We start from the raw sequence: 14,025 nt of genomic DNA, 5'->3' as shown, positions 1-14,025 counted from the left end.
CAGTATAACGATTAAAAGAGGGGGATTTGGAGTTGGAGAGTCTTAGTTAAAATACTGGGTCTGCCCAATATTTTATTCACTCTAACGTCACTGAGCTTTTGATCTTCCATCTGTAAAATGAGAATAATAGTACTACCTATCTACTCAGAATGTTGAGATAATTAACATAATGTATGTGCCATTCTTACACAGTGCCTGGCACAGAGCAGCACCCCAAAAGGTTATTTATTACCATCATTTCTTTAGTCATCTGCTTAACAGCTAGTTGGCAAGTGCCTATTACATGTCAAATTTTCTACAAGATTCTGAGGATTCAGCAAGTGAACAAAATAGACATAGTCTAGATCATTGTCGAATCTGTAATCTGAGAGAAAAGAGAGACAGTTACCTCTGAAAAGTCACTGACTTCGACAGATGCACAGCAAGGTGAGGGCAGTCCCAACCATCCAGAGCATGCGGAGGGGCCTGCTAGAAGATTGCTAAGTACAGATAACCTAATGACAGATCAGGGCTTTTGTACTCATGGAGATGTTGAATTATTCCTTGTTTAACAAAATCTGACTAGTGAATTATGCTTTTTCCAACCATATTAGAAATGAAACCTGGAGCTTTGTAAAGGTCCTTTTGCTCTGTGTCCTGCAAAGCTGACCCTGCAGGCGTGAACATCATACCACATTTGTAAGCACAAGGCCTTTGGTGTGTTTAGCTTCCAGGAAGTTGCAGGGTTAGTGGATTTTTAGCCTAGTGAGGGCTTTGTACCCCTCACAGCTATTTCTGAGAGCTTTTTGTTGGTTAGAAATAACCATGTGGCAAAAGCTGAGAGAGTATCTTAACTACAGATCCTGAGACATCACTTCTTGTTCGTCTTCTCCTAGACAACGTCCCAATATTGTACATTCCTTAGAGAGACTGTGTCTCTCTCCCAGTTGTTCGTGGCTAACTCCACCGATTCTCCCCATGCATAAGTTCCATTCAGCTCCACTCCCAAAGCCAATTTTGGAGACTCAGGTTCTCTAGCAGCCTAGACCTTCTCTGTGCCAGTCTGACTTGGGTCACCCTTTCAGACCTAGGGTCTGGATACTCAGAGGGCTCCAGACTATTGCTAGGTCTCTCCTGCTGTCATTGAAACTCAAGGTCAGGTGCCCCCATGAGGATACCTGGTCTGTTCTGTCACCTTCCAGGTTGCAGCAGTACTCTTCCCTTGTGTACTCTAAGCTTCTGCTAGCTTTTGCTTTCCCTGCTTCTTTTTCCAGGCCTGGCTGCCTGCTGGACATACACATTAGGTGGGCCATTAACTCTATTCTGTGGGATCCCTTGTTCCTCCCCAGTGTCAAGTATGTGTCTGAATAGAAAAATGCTACTGTTTCTGGTTTCCTTTCACATACCTTAAGAGATAACTTCATCACATGTCCTCTCCTGAGGACTGTGTTAAGCTCACCTTCTCCTAGACTGGTAATGTTGCATGAAGCTGGAATTCCTCATACTCTAGTATATAATTATTTTTGACTCTGGGTATTTAAATATTTGAAAGAAAGCTTCTTTACAATGACCACTATACATACAGATGAAATGAACTACTGTTAGAATACTCCTCTATCTATATTTATATGTAAAATCCTCTCTGATTTTTGAGGGGTTAATTAAAGTACAGCTATCTATATTATCTTCCTGTAAAAGAAACTCTCTTCTACTACACACAGATATCTGGATTTGTGTCATCCAACAATTCAAGTTATTCCCCTTTATTTGGATATACCATCACCATATCTTGCAATTATCTGGCACCTTTCATCTTTCAGGTTTACACTATAATGATGATAATAATGACAACTAGAGTAATAACCATTTATTTAACACTCTGTAGTTGAAAAACATTTTACAGCGGGCAATTAGTTATTCCATGCCTGTAAAATAGTTAGGTATCATTATAACTATCATTTCAGAAGAGGAAACTAGTACACAAAATAAATTTTTCCTAACTCATTAAAAAAATTAATGACTTTTGGCCAAAGACAGAGCTGCAGCAATAAGAGATCATGTAACCCGAGGGACACACAGTGCCTGTGACTGAACCCTGGAGATCCTGAACTTCTTGCCATCAGCAACTGGCCAGATTCATTCAACCCTACAGTATCTTCAGTTTGAGGGGTAAATGAACAGGAGGATTCTTAACAGTGCCAAAACTAAAAAGATTATAAAAGTGACTCCCAGAGAAATTGCCCCTCCCTGCATTACTGTGGAGCTACATCAGATCTAGGGAAAAAATGAAAATTCTATGCCATAAACTGAAGGAATATAACCTAGTGACTCCTTCAGGTTTCATAAAACATAACAGGTTGACCTGCAGTATTTTGCTTGAAATTTGTTTCCTACTGTGTACCAGCAAGTCACTTTCAGAGAGACTCTTTGGGGATGAGAGATATTTAAATCAGGATCTCAATGAAAGTCTCGTTTTTATAGTTTTAGCAATATTTTACCTTTAACACAAGTAGATAAGCTATACAAGCATTATACTGTAGCTACTATATAATTAGGAAGATATCTAGACATATCCTGGCACCTGTTAGAGTACTTCCTAACTTTAATGTATTGTTTGTAGATATTATCTCAACCTCCTAGCAGGTAGGTATACTTTAGCTGGCCAAACACAGTGAGAGAACTTATAAGAGCCTAGAATTTTTACCAAGGTATTTCTACATCTGAAAAGAGGGCTTCCCTTATTTTTTTTTCTTTAAAACTTCAATTAGTAACCTTGAGCATGATTTTCTGGAAGAATGACTAAACCTCTACTTTTTAAAAAGTTAATTATGAAAGAAACATATCCATATAAATAATAGATACCAGTTATAAAACTAATTTTTAAAATACAAACCCTAAAAATCAAAAGCAAAATGAAAACAAGTGATCTTAAAAGAGTATCCAGTTAAGAGCATCAACACAATTTTCCTTTAGTTAAACCTTACTGAAGCTAAACAAAAAATAGAAATGCATTGTAGGATAACACTAGCATACGTATTAGTAATAAATGATGTCAACGATAAGTTACTTCTAGTATGTAAAAGACAAATTACTAATAAATTAAAATCCAACTATCACAAAGAGAATCATATAGTTGGTTAAATTCCCTCAATATGGTAAAACATGAATGAAACAATAGGCTTTTCCTCTTTCCATGTGATCTACAGAATGTAAATTATCTGTATTTTATTTCCCACATACTCAATTACATATTGTTCTCTTTATTGCCCATTTAAAGAAAATGTATTTAAAGAAAATTATGAGATCCTGGCTATAAGAACTTTTTAAAAATAAAAGATAATACAATGATATAAATAATTACTGTGTAAATATGAATATAATCCTCAGGTTGCCTGAAATAAGCATTTCTGAAGTTTGGATTTTTTTGTTTTTCATTTAGAATTCACTTAAAGATAAAGAGATTAACTTTCCAAAGTAAACTGGTCAAAACCGAACTATATAAACATGTTGAGAATCCAGGATGAGAGATAGTAATAACTCAAAGCAACTACTATATGTGATAGAATGAGCCAGGGTAATAGAGATGAATATGAAACTACCGGCTCTCAGGAAGTTTATTTCTTAATTGGGAAATATACACTTCTAGGTTCAGGTATGGCTACAATGAGAAGGAACATTTAATTTGCATAGTATTGCCCTGTCAACAAGGATCTTTGGTGAGGAGCTTCACGTAGAAGTGGGAGCATGTGTAGTAAACATAATGAATAACTTTGAAATTTAGCTTTAGAATGAAGGGATCACAGTAACCAAAGTTAGAGGTGTAATAAACAAACTATGTCCTTGGAATTGCCATCACAATAAGAGAGTTCAAAGCAGATGCATGGCTTGGATTTCGAACTCTCCCCACCCCACCTTTCTCCACTAGCAAGAGCATCTGGAAGGCTTAATGACAAACAGCAGGCAAGATTAAAGCAACCAGGGCTAAGTTAAACTTTTAAGAACAAAAACTAGACAAGCTCATGTGGAATGAAGAAAACACATACTAGAAATCCAACTGGAGTCAGCAGCTGCAGAGATGGTCCCTAGACTGAAAAGCAGGTGAGGTAATCAGAAGAGAAAGTAAAGCAGGGAGGAGCTTCCACTGGCGATGACCACCAGACTTTGCCCAGGTTGCTCTGATGGAGGTCTGCTACCCACATCACCAGCACCAGAGTTCCTTTCTCCAGTTCTGACCTAACACTTTTCACTCTATTTTAAGTGGCACGCCGGGACTGTCAAGGAAAACTGCTTCACCAAGGCCTGGATAAGAACAGTGAGGAGATGGCAGAGCAAGATCTCTACAGCGAAGAGTAGGAAATACATCTGAAGAGATCGCGGCCTTCTGCTTCCTGAAAACGACTACTCATCACCCAAGACTGCTCCAGTGTCACCTCTTCTGGGAAGCCTTCCCTAACCACTACAAGCTGTTGACTTCCTTTGTTCCATTTCGTCTTCCCTGCATGAAGAACCTATTTAGTTCTTAAGTTATTGATGTATAAATAAGTGCTTATGCCTCTGGCTGCCCTTAGTTCTAAGAATCTTACCTACATTGATTTCAAGGCTAGAATACAAGAGGTAATCAGCAATTGCTGTTGACTGAGAAAGACAAAAAGAAAAGAAGGAAAGAAGGAGGTAAAGAGAGAAAGGAAAGAGGAAAGTAAAGAAGGAAAGGAGGGAGAGAAGAGGGAAGATGGGGAGGGAGGAAGAAGGGAGGGTAAAGGTAGGTTGGCTCAGTGTGTAACTGAATGTTGTCAGACCTGGCCTGGCTCCTGGTCCCTAAGCCCCTTCCCTGCTCCTCACATCTGGGCCTCTTAGCCTCCTGTAGCAGGCTTAACCACCCACAGTGCCCAGGATCAATCCCACCTATGGCAGTCAAGATTCTCTTTTTTTTTTTTTTTTTTTTTTAAGAGACAGGGTCTCACTCTGATGTCCAGGCTGGAGTGCAGTGCTGTGATTATGGCTCACTTCAGCTTTAACCTCCAGAGCTCAAGCAGTCCTCCCTCTTCAGCCTTCCAAGTACCTGGGACCACAGATACGCACAGCTTCGCCGGGCTAATTCTGTTTATTTTTTTTTTTGTAGAGATGAGGTGTCATTATATTGCCCTAGCTAGTCTCAAACTCCAGGGCTCCAATAATCCTCCTATCCTGGCCTCCCAAAGTGCTGAAATCATAAATATGAGCCACTGTGCCTGGCCGCGGCAGTTAAGATTTAAACCTTATTTTCTGTGGGTCAGCATCACATCCTTTCCTGCCGCTCTGCTCCCTCCCAGAATACAAAGGCCAGAGCCCCCGAGTTTCTCTTGCCATGCTGCTCTCTCTCGCGACTGAGAGGCTGTTCCTGTTCCCCATGGCTGGGGCCCCTCCCCTGCTGAGCACAGGCCAGCTGGCGAACTCACTACTGGCCATGCTTGACTGACTCTCCTGAGGAGCAACCCCCGACACTCTACCCTCTGTGAACTGCCTCAGTCCCTCACTGCTGACTGCTATCCTAGATTCCTCCCAGCATGCCTGAAGCCTGGCCACATCTGGAGGTTTAACAAGAGTGAAACAGAATCACTGGGGGATGTTGAGTGCTGGAATAATGTGCTGGGAAAACCAGTGTGCATGTGGAGGGAGGGTGAGAGGGCGCTCCACTCTGCTTGCAAATGTTTAAGACAAAATTTATGAAATCGTTCCTTCTTAAACACATTCAAAAAGCCCTTCAAACACATTGCTCTTTGTGTTAGGAATTTTGGGTAGCAACTCAGCTCTTTTATGAAAACAGTTGTTTTCAAGATATCTCTTCTACCTTTTAAAGGAGGCATCCAATACCCATTTGATTAATGCTAAAGCATCATTTTAACTCAAAAGACTATGCCAGCAGAATCCCTGCAACATCCAAAAGAATGTAGGCAACTATAATTGCTCTAACAATTCAGCTGAACAGTGACCATGATTGGCCACAGGGAAAAGGTGGTGTTTATTGCCCAATCAATAATCAATGCTGACACACAATAGTAACTCAATTCATCTTTGCTGAGTGAGTGTGTACACATATGTGTGTCTATGTTTAGAAACAGCTGACGGGTGTATGGAGATGCACAAATACCATTATATAACAGCACATGGTTTGTGATTTCACTCCTTTTTTTTCCCTTTTTTAAAAATTGCAATAGCTTTTGGGGTACAAGTGCTTTGTGGTTACATGGATGAATTGCATAATGGTGAAGTCTGAGATTTTGGTGCACCTATCACCCAAGTTATAATTTTACCCTTTTTCGAGCATGAATTTTGGCACGTCACACTACTTCATTGTTTGAAGGGACATTACTAACAGACAAGCATTATGAATCCTCTTTGCAAGTAGAACTGTCCAAATAAGAAATGAAGGAGATTAGAGGAGCAGCTACTAACACAAGGCACTAAAACTTGTCCATCTTAGGGCCTACTCTGAGGGGCAGAAGGAGAACAGGAAGCCATCAGAGGTGGGGAGGCTCATAATGTGCCCTCTGTCTCACATTGGACAAATGGCTTTGCATGCACTGCAGCTGGGCTGACTGCATAGATAATAGCACCTGCTTATTAGATAACAGTACTTATCTATTAACCTGCCAGAGAATCAACTCAGGAATAAGGTATCAAACTGCAGTATTGATACAAATGTATATGTTTATTTTATCTTTGTGTGTGTGTATATATATATATATATATGATTCAAATGGCAGTCATAAAGCTATGTGTACAAAACACAGTAAGTCACCACTCTGTCAGGAACCATCACTTTAAATGTTTAGCATTATCCCTCAGGTGCTTTGACAGACTGGAAGAGGAAGCACATCCCATAAACAATATCCTGCTCGGGTTCTATCAGCAGGTTCTGGTTTTGTGTTAACTATTATGTCAATGAAAAAGAAAAGATATTATCTAAAGCAAGAGATTGTAAATGTTGTTCGTCTATTAAGTAATGACCCAAAAGGAAGTGAGGCATTAGTCCTTTAGTTCTGAGTTTTCTTTCTAATTCTACTTCTTTATATTATTTAAGACTGGCTACAATGATTTATATTTTATTATATATTCCAAAAGTATCAGCATCATAAGACCTTGTGCATGTACAACATTCTTACTACAGATGGGTGAGCATGAATCTAAAATGCAATGTCTTCTAAGACTGAATCTCAAATGCACAAAAAAAGTTTATGCATCTGGGCAGCAATCCAAGAGTACTGTAAGACAGTGCCATTGTATTGACTTTCAAGCTATCAATAGATCTTGAGACTTGTGAAAATAAGCCAAGGAATGCAACATCCATATCTTAAGTGTATGTTTTCCTGTCTTCTTATTTATTTTTCCTGGTGTAAACAGAGTTACCCACTTGTTACTCTTTTCTTGGTATAAACAGAGTTACCCACTTGTTACCCACCTGAAAACAGGGAGAGCAGAGGCATATTAAAAACCACAGTGCCAGGGCAAGGAGCCCTAGAGTGGCAGTCAAGAACACTGTCTTCTCATTCCAACTTTTCCCTATAAGTCCTGTAACCCTGAAGAAATTTCTCTCAACCATTAAAATAAGAACAGGTAAAATAATATACAGGATACTGTTGGTAATAATAATGGAAAGTTTGTTAAAAAAATTAACAGATTTCTAACATTCCTGTAAATGCTTCCTGAAACATACAATTTGGTCTCTATAGACCAGTCTATATTAACTTAAGAAATTAGTACATATCTGTCTCTGCCTTTAACCTATCTAGAATATATAAACAGAAATGATTAATTTTACCAAATAAATTGGTAAAACTTACCAAATTTTAACTGAAATGACTCAGTAAAATAATCAAATCACCTATGCTCATTACAATGAACTGTGGTCAGTGGCAATACTTTCATAGAAAGATTAATTTCTAGCTCAAAGATGAAAATTCACATCAATGTAAAGTAAATCTCTCACTTTAAAATCAGGACTGAGAGGATGACATGTGACCATTTTTTATGTCTTTCAGGGGAACTGTCTTATTGGTGGTAAGCACTCAGAAAAGAACAACAAAATGCTAAAGTTGTATGGCTAAGACAGTTTTGCATACAATAATTTTGTCTACATTTCATAATCAAGTACTACTTATACAGAATTTGGGGGAAGCCCTCCTGAGGACCTAAAGAATGGCACTAAGGTCCCATTATTATTTTTGTATGTGGTGTCAAATATTCTTATCAAATTGTTTAGTCAATTAAAACAGTATTCTTTTCAGGGACCTTTGAAGGCATATTAATTCATGTTGAAAAAAGGAATTGTTGATTAAATCCAAGAGAATTACATTGATTCACTTGCTCCTTATTGGATGATTACTAGCTGTTACTTTACAAATGTCACTGAGAGGATTAAAAAGATTTATCATAGAATCAGAAGGTCAAAAATAAGCTCAGAGAAGCCTAAAAATATTCCTTAAATTTAATTTTTAAATGCAGCTTTCCAAAAATCAGACATGTATTTTAGAGAAATCTTGACATCTTCAGAAGTGCATAAATAAATTTAAACCTGTCGATGGCCTACTTTAATGAAAGAAATTACAACCATCTTAAATACTTGTAATTTATCTTTAGGACGACGCTGAGTTGCTAGTTTTATTATTCAAAAATTATAAATCGTGACAAATTGAGCAAAATCAACCATCTAGAGGAAGACAGTAAAATAAAGACTTTAGCTAAATAGAAAACTGAGTTGAACTATTCCTGAATGTCTTATCATTGCTAAAAATTCATAAATCTTCTCAGAGAGGAGAGAGGAATCATAGGAAAATACGAACCTAATGACTAGAGTCAATTCTACACACACCAAGTATGTAGTTTGACAATATAGAAGGTAACTACCATGGCAGGTACATTACATTGTGTTCTTCAGTCTCCACTCTCCCCTTCCTCCTTAGTAAACACAACAGTAATTTTTCTTTCTGATGAGTGCATTCCTTCTTGGAATAAAAGATTACATGCTTGGAATAAATATCGTAAAAGATTACATCCCAGAAATAAATATTTCCAGGGAAATCTGTTTAAAGAAAACTGACTCGAGTTTGGGAGCCCACATTTTTTAATGTTTTGCCTTTCCTACTTCTGACCTGTACCATATTTATGATGGCTAGAGCTCCAGCAGCCATTCTGCACCCTGAGGTCATCTTAGTATGGAAGCTACGAAATAGGAAATAACAGAAAAGTGAGAGCTGAGTCTCTGACGACACCACAGAAGCACTATACAATCATTCCAGCCTATATCTAGACTACTTTAACACGAGACAGGAATACATTTCTAACACCTTTAAACTACTGTTATTTTGGATTTTAATGTTTTTTACTTTTTCTGTTATAGCAGCTAAAGTGATTTTAACTAATAAAGTCAATTTTTTGAAATACTCAAAAGTAATAACTGAATCGTCTACCTAATTTGTTTTTACTTGATGACTATGTTTACAAAGACTCAATTTTAACTTTTTCTATGCTATTAACAGTTTTTGTGAGGTTTCTTAAAATACTAATATATCTTGAAAGAAAATCAGCACTATGGACAATTTATCTTAAGAATGTTTTCTTCACATATTATAAGAGACAGAGAGAAAAAAATTACTGGAAATTCAATTTCTAAGGAAAATTTTCCCTTCTAATTTCCCCAAATACAATAACCAGTACAATGAAACATCCTACAAATTTGTGTTTTCTAAAACAACTTAGGAACAAAGAAAAGAAATAGACATTCATGAATCTTCCACTATTCCGTTACTTAGCAGATATCTTTGTTTAATTCTCCCAACAAACACTTTAGATAGTTAATATTATCCTCTACTTTAAAGATGAGGTAACTGAGGCTTGGGGATATTTAGTAATACTTTCATGGTCTTCACACAGTAAGTCCAATTTCAAATTCTATACTCTTTTCATGATACTCTGGTTCAGAACATGGATTGACATATGAGAATATGAAGAGCACTTTCTAGTTCAAACATTTTTCTATTTTTCTTATTTCTAAGATTCTGTTTTTTTAAAAAATAATTGTTTTTACAAAGAAACAAAGGTTAAATGTTCAATTTCCAAATGAAAATTACAACAAAACCTCCTGATGAAAGCCTAAGACTCTGCAGAATCCTATTTCAACTATGTGTAAGAAAAAGGATCAGGAGAGCAGGCAAGAAACAGAGTGAGCGGGAATGAGAAAACAAACCTAGTGATGTCCATCTCGGCCTTATATGAAAAGGACTCTGTTCTAATTGTATACTTTTTTCTCTCCTACTATATAATATATACTGGAACTATGAAAGCTTTCATCTTTCTAACCTAGAAATAAAAATACAAATAGTTACAAGATTTTAGTATCAAAAAAATTCCCAGTACAGTAATCTCTGTCTCCCTCATCTCACTTTGATCTCCTTCTCTTTCTCCTCTAACTGAGCAGAAAGAAAAAGCAAAGTGTCAACAGTAATTTCTTTTTTATTTTTCAAAGTAAGTGGCTGATATATTAAGCTCTCAGGCTACGAAGTCATGAAAAGCAAAAGAAAGTCATTATAGTGGAAAAAGAAACCACAGCCTCCAAATGTTTTAGAATTCACACTAAAAGTAACTCTGAACTATTACTATGTATACACATGTATTATGTGTATGTTCACATAGCTCATAGCCAAAAGTAGAAATACAAAGTCTGACAAGAAGAAAAGTTATTGTATATACCTTGAAATCAATTAAAATACCATTTAAGCAAAACAAGGTATTTATATTATAAATCATTTTTGGAAGATTATCATTTTTGTGGTTGATGACTACAACAAAATTAATTTTCTTTTAAGTGTCACAGAACTTCCTAAATATCTTGTAGTTGGTATAGTAATAAAAATTTATTTTATGTTAAGTGATGTTCAGTACTTACCACCTCCTCCTCCAAGAAGACTGGCATTTGCTGTTTAAAACAAAACACAAGAGACATTAAATAATATGTATAAGAAATATAGCATATCAGAGTAGTTCAAGATTAAGCTGATAATGATCATATGTCCTACATATATTCAGAAACACAAAATATTTACTTTTACTTAAAGACAGCCTGTATTACTATTTTATGATAGTATTAAAATTTAAATATTTCACTTTCTTTTTTCTCTTCAAATGGCTATTTTTATAATATATTTCCTTCTAATAAAATTAAGCACATATTGAGATTGTCTTATTCTCAATTCTGTATCTAAATTAATCTTCTGAGTTCTCCATTTTATCAAGTAGAATAGAACAATATTATTTAGCCAATTTCAATGATTTCAAAGGACAAGGTAACAAAAAAGTATTAGGGTAATTTAAATTAAGTTAAATACAATAGAACAAAGCTATCACAAAACATTTCGCAGTAAGAAATAACTCCTAAATAATAACAATTTGCTACTTTTTCTATTAACCTTTTTATTTTAAGGAAAGGAAGAAATGTTAAACAATGCTGTGCTATTACCTATTTATTCATTAACCCAGCACACACATTTATAGGAGCGAAATAAGTATAAAACAATTCCATTTGGATTTCTTTCAAAAGGTCAAATATTCAGGAAGTTCCACTGCAGGTTTCTGCTGAAGTATTAAACAACCTTACGCATTAATTTATCCTAATATAATAACCAGAAAGGATAATTCAATATACACTACACTGAGTTTTAATTCATAGAGTTCTTAAGTATCACAGCAATTATTTCATGCCACTAAAAAATAGCCCGGCAGTAATACAAAGAAAGTAGGTAGCAACCAAGGTCCACTTCTTTGTAAACACTGGGACTGTCTAACTGTTGCTCTTGCTAATTGCCCTCAATCACAACATGGTCCAAGAAGCAATGTCAGGCCGGGCGCGGTGGCTCAAGCCTGTAATCCCAGCACTTTGGGAGGCCGAGGCGGGTGGATCACGAGGTCAAGAGATTGAAACCATCATGGTCAACATAGTGAAACCCCGTCTCTACCAAAAATACAAAAAAATTAGCTGGGCATGGTGGTGCGTAATCCCAGCTACTCAGGAGGCTGAGGCAGGAGAATTGCCTGAACCCAGGAGGCGGAGGCTGCGGTGAGCCGAGATCACACCATTGCACTCCAGCCTGGGTAACAAGAGCAAAACTCCGTCTCAAAAAAACAGAAGAAGAAGAAGCAATGTCATTAATGGACCATAAACAAAACTCACTTCTGATGTCATAAAGTCATCCACCACCCTATCACTCAGGTCTGTAAGTGTGTGGTATTTACACAGACGGTAGCCAAAACTTAAGGTCCTGCCCTGAATCCAGCTTTGTAGTTTTTGAAGTGGTAAATTGTTGAAGGGGCCTGAGGACAGACATTGAGAATTCTACTTGGTCTCATACCCTTTAGTTAAAAAGAGAAATATCATGATCAACCCATGTCTGTCGGCTAAACCAAACATTTTCTAAAATCTTAGCTACATGCATTTATAAAACCACATGAAATTTCACACTCCTGCTGATTTTTTATTTTTATATTTGACTGAGAACTACCTCCCTATCTATAGGTTCTCCAGTTCCCTGGGACTCCATCTGTTGTCCTCCAATTTTCACATATTCATTCATAAGGAAAAAGGTATTTTTAACAACCAACAACAATAATAAATAGGAGGTCTTCACTTAAATTAACATGCTCAGTAGCACAGTAAGACAATATACTCTATTTTCATCCAATGTTTTGCTCAATAAAGGTGGAGGTTGCCTGTTTTCAGAGCACAGCCCAAGGCCCATCTGTTTAACCAGGCGCTTGTCCAATAGATGTGGGTGGATGGGTAGGTGTAGGAATTGGAATTCTTGTTCTGGCCAATCATCAAGTTAGTTTATGTCAAATGTGTGCTCATGTATTTTACATAAGCATATCCAGTAACATTTTAACTTCACTATAGAACTATTTTACAAAATTGTGGCATTCTACATAGCACACAATCACTTTTAAGGTAATTCCATATGTATTACCATCCATGTAATAGAATCTTAATTTAATCTTGATTTAATCAGCTTAATCATATTCAAAGAAGTTCCAATAACTATAAATCCAATAATGATTTTTCCAAGGAATCCATCGAATTTGTCTATTTTATACATTTCTATTCTCTAAAAAATAACAAAAAGTTTGAATTAGCAAAAATATCAAGGCAATTTTCTTCAGTAAAAATGATATAAAAATATGCAAGTAAAGGTGAAACTTCATTATTTCTAGTACTACTTTCCCTCCACAAAGCACTCCAATTACTGGTTATCCAACATTCATTGGTCAGTTGGATTCATGTTACTTATTCCATTTTACAGAAGTGAAATGATTTTGTGTGTCGAAAATTAATAATCATTTAGTTTCTATTTCATTATATCCAATAAATTGAGGTATATCCTAATTAATTGAAAGCTTCTTAAAGGCAAGGTCTGAGTTTAATGGTTTGGCCTGTATCTAATAAATTTTCAAGACATGTTTTCTAATAGTGAGATAATTGGTAGATTTAGTCAATTTCTTCATTAATACAAGAGGTGTTTGTTTACCGAAGTGTGTGAAGAAAGCAAACTTTGACCATTTTTCTTTCTATAAAATCGAAGATTACTTAAGAAATTCTTAAAGCTTGTTTGGAAATGCTTAGTAAGAATGCATAAAATATATTTAGGTCCCTATCTAAATTTATTCCTAGAGGGAATTCTGGACATGCTTCCTATCCTAGAGTTTCACAGAGAAAGGAAAAGAAGAAAAGGAAAGAGGAAAACTTGAAGTTCATGAAGATGATGCCACTGTTTCTAAAACAAGATTTAAAAACCTCTTCTCTGAGCATGCTTATGAAGCAAGACTATTTTAATTCATAGTTCCCTGAAATAAAATGTGTCCTTTATTACGAGTGGAAGGAAGGAAAAATCAAGTTACAGTTATTGTCTCAAAGACTGATTCAATGTAAAACTAAAATGAGCTATTACAAGATAATGAATTTGTGTATTGTACTTTTTCTTCCCCCTAAAATAAGTTCACGCAAGGAGATGGAGTTTTACTGTT

General features: G+C 36.2%; 1 protein-coding gene across 6 annotated transcripts in view; it reads right to left on the bottom strand.

The window, feature by feature from the left end:
- MACROD2 (mono-ADP ribosylhydrolase 2) overlaps positions 1-14,025 on the bottom strand; it is a 2,068,485-nt gene that overhangs the window by 1,551,115 nt on the left and 503,345 nt on the right. For all 6 annotated transcript variants that reach the window (XM_078371386.1, XM_078371387.1, XM_078371388.1 and 3 more), the window contains one exon: positions 10,901-10,930. In XM_078371386.1, the coding sequence (XP_078227512.1) occupies positions 10,901-10,930 (30 nt within the window). The remainder of the gene's footprint in view (positions 1-10,900; positions 10,931-14,025) is intronic.

The sequence above is a fragment of the Callithrix jacchus genome, chromosome 5 (genome assembly GCF_049354715.1).
Source record: "Callithrix jacchus isolate 240 chromosome 5, calJac240_pri, whole genome shotgun sequence".
Taxonomy (NCBI): domain Eukaryota; kingdom Metazoa; phylum Chordata; class Mammalia; order Primates; family Cebidae; genus Callithrix; species Callithrix jacchus.
Note: the sequence above shows the minus strand (reverse complement) of the source record. Positions and strands in the feature narration are given on the sequence as shown.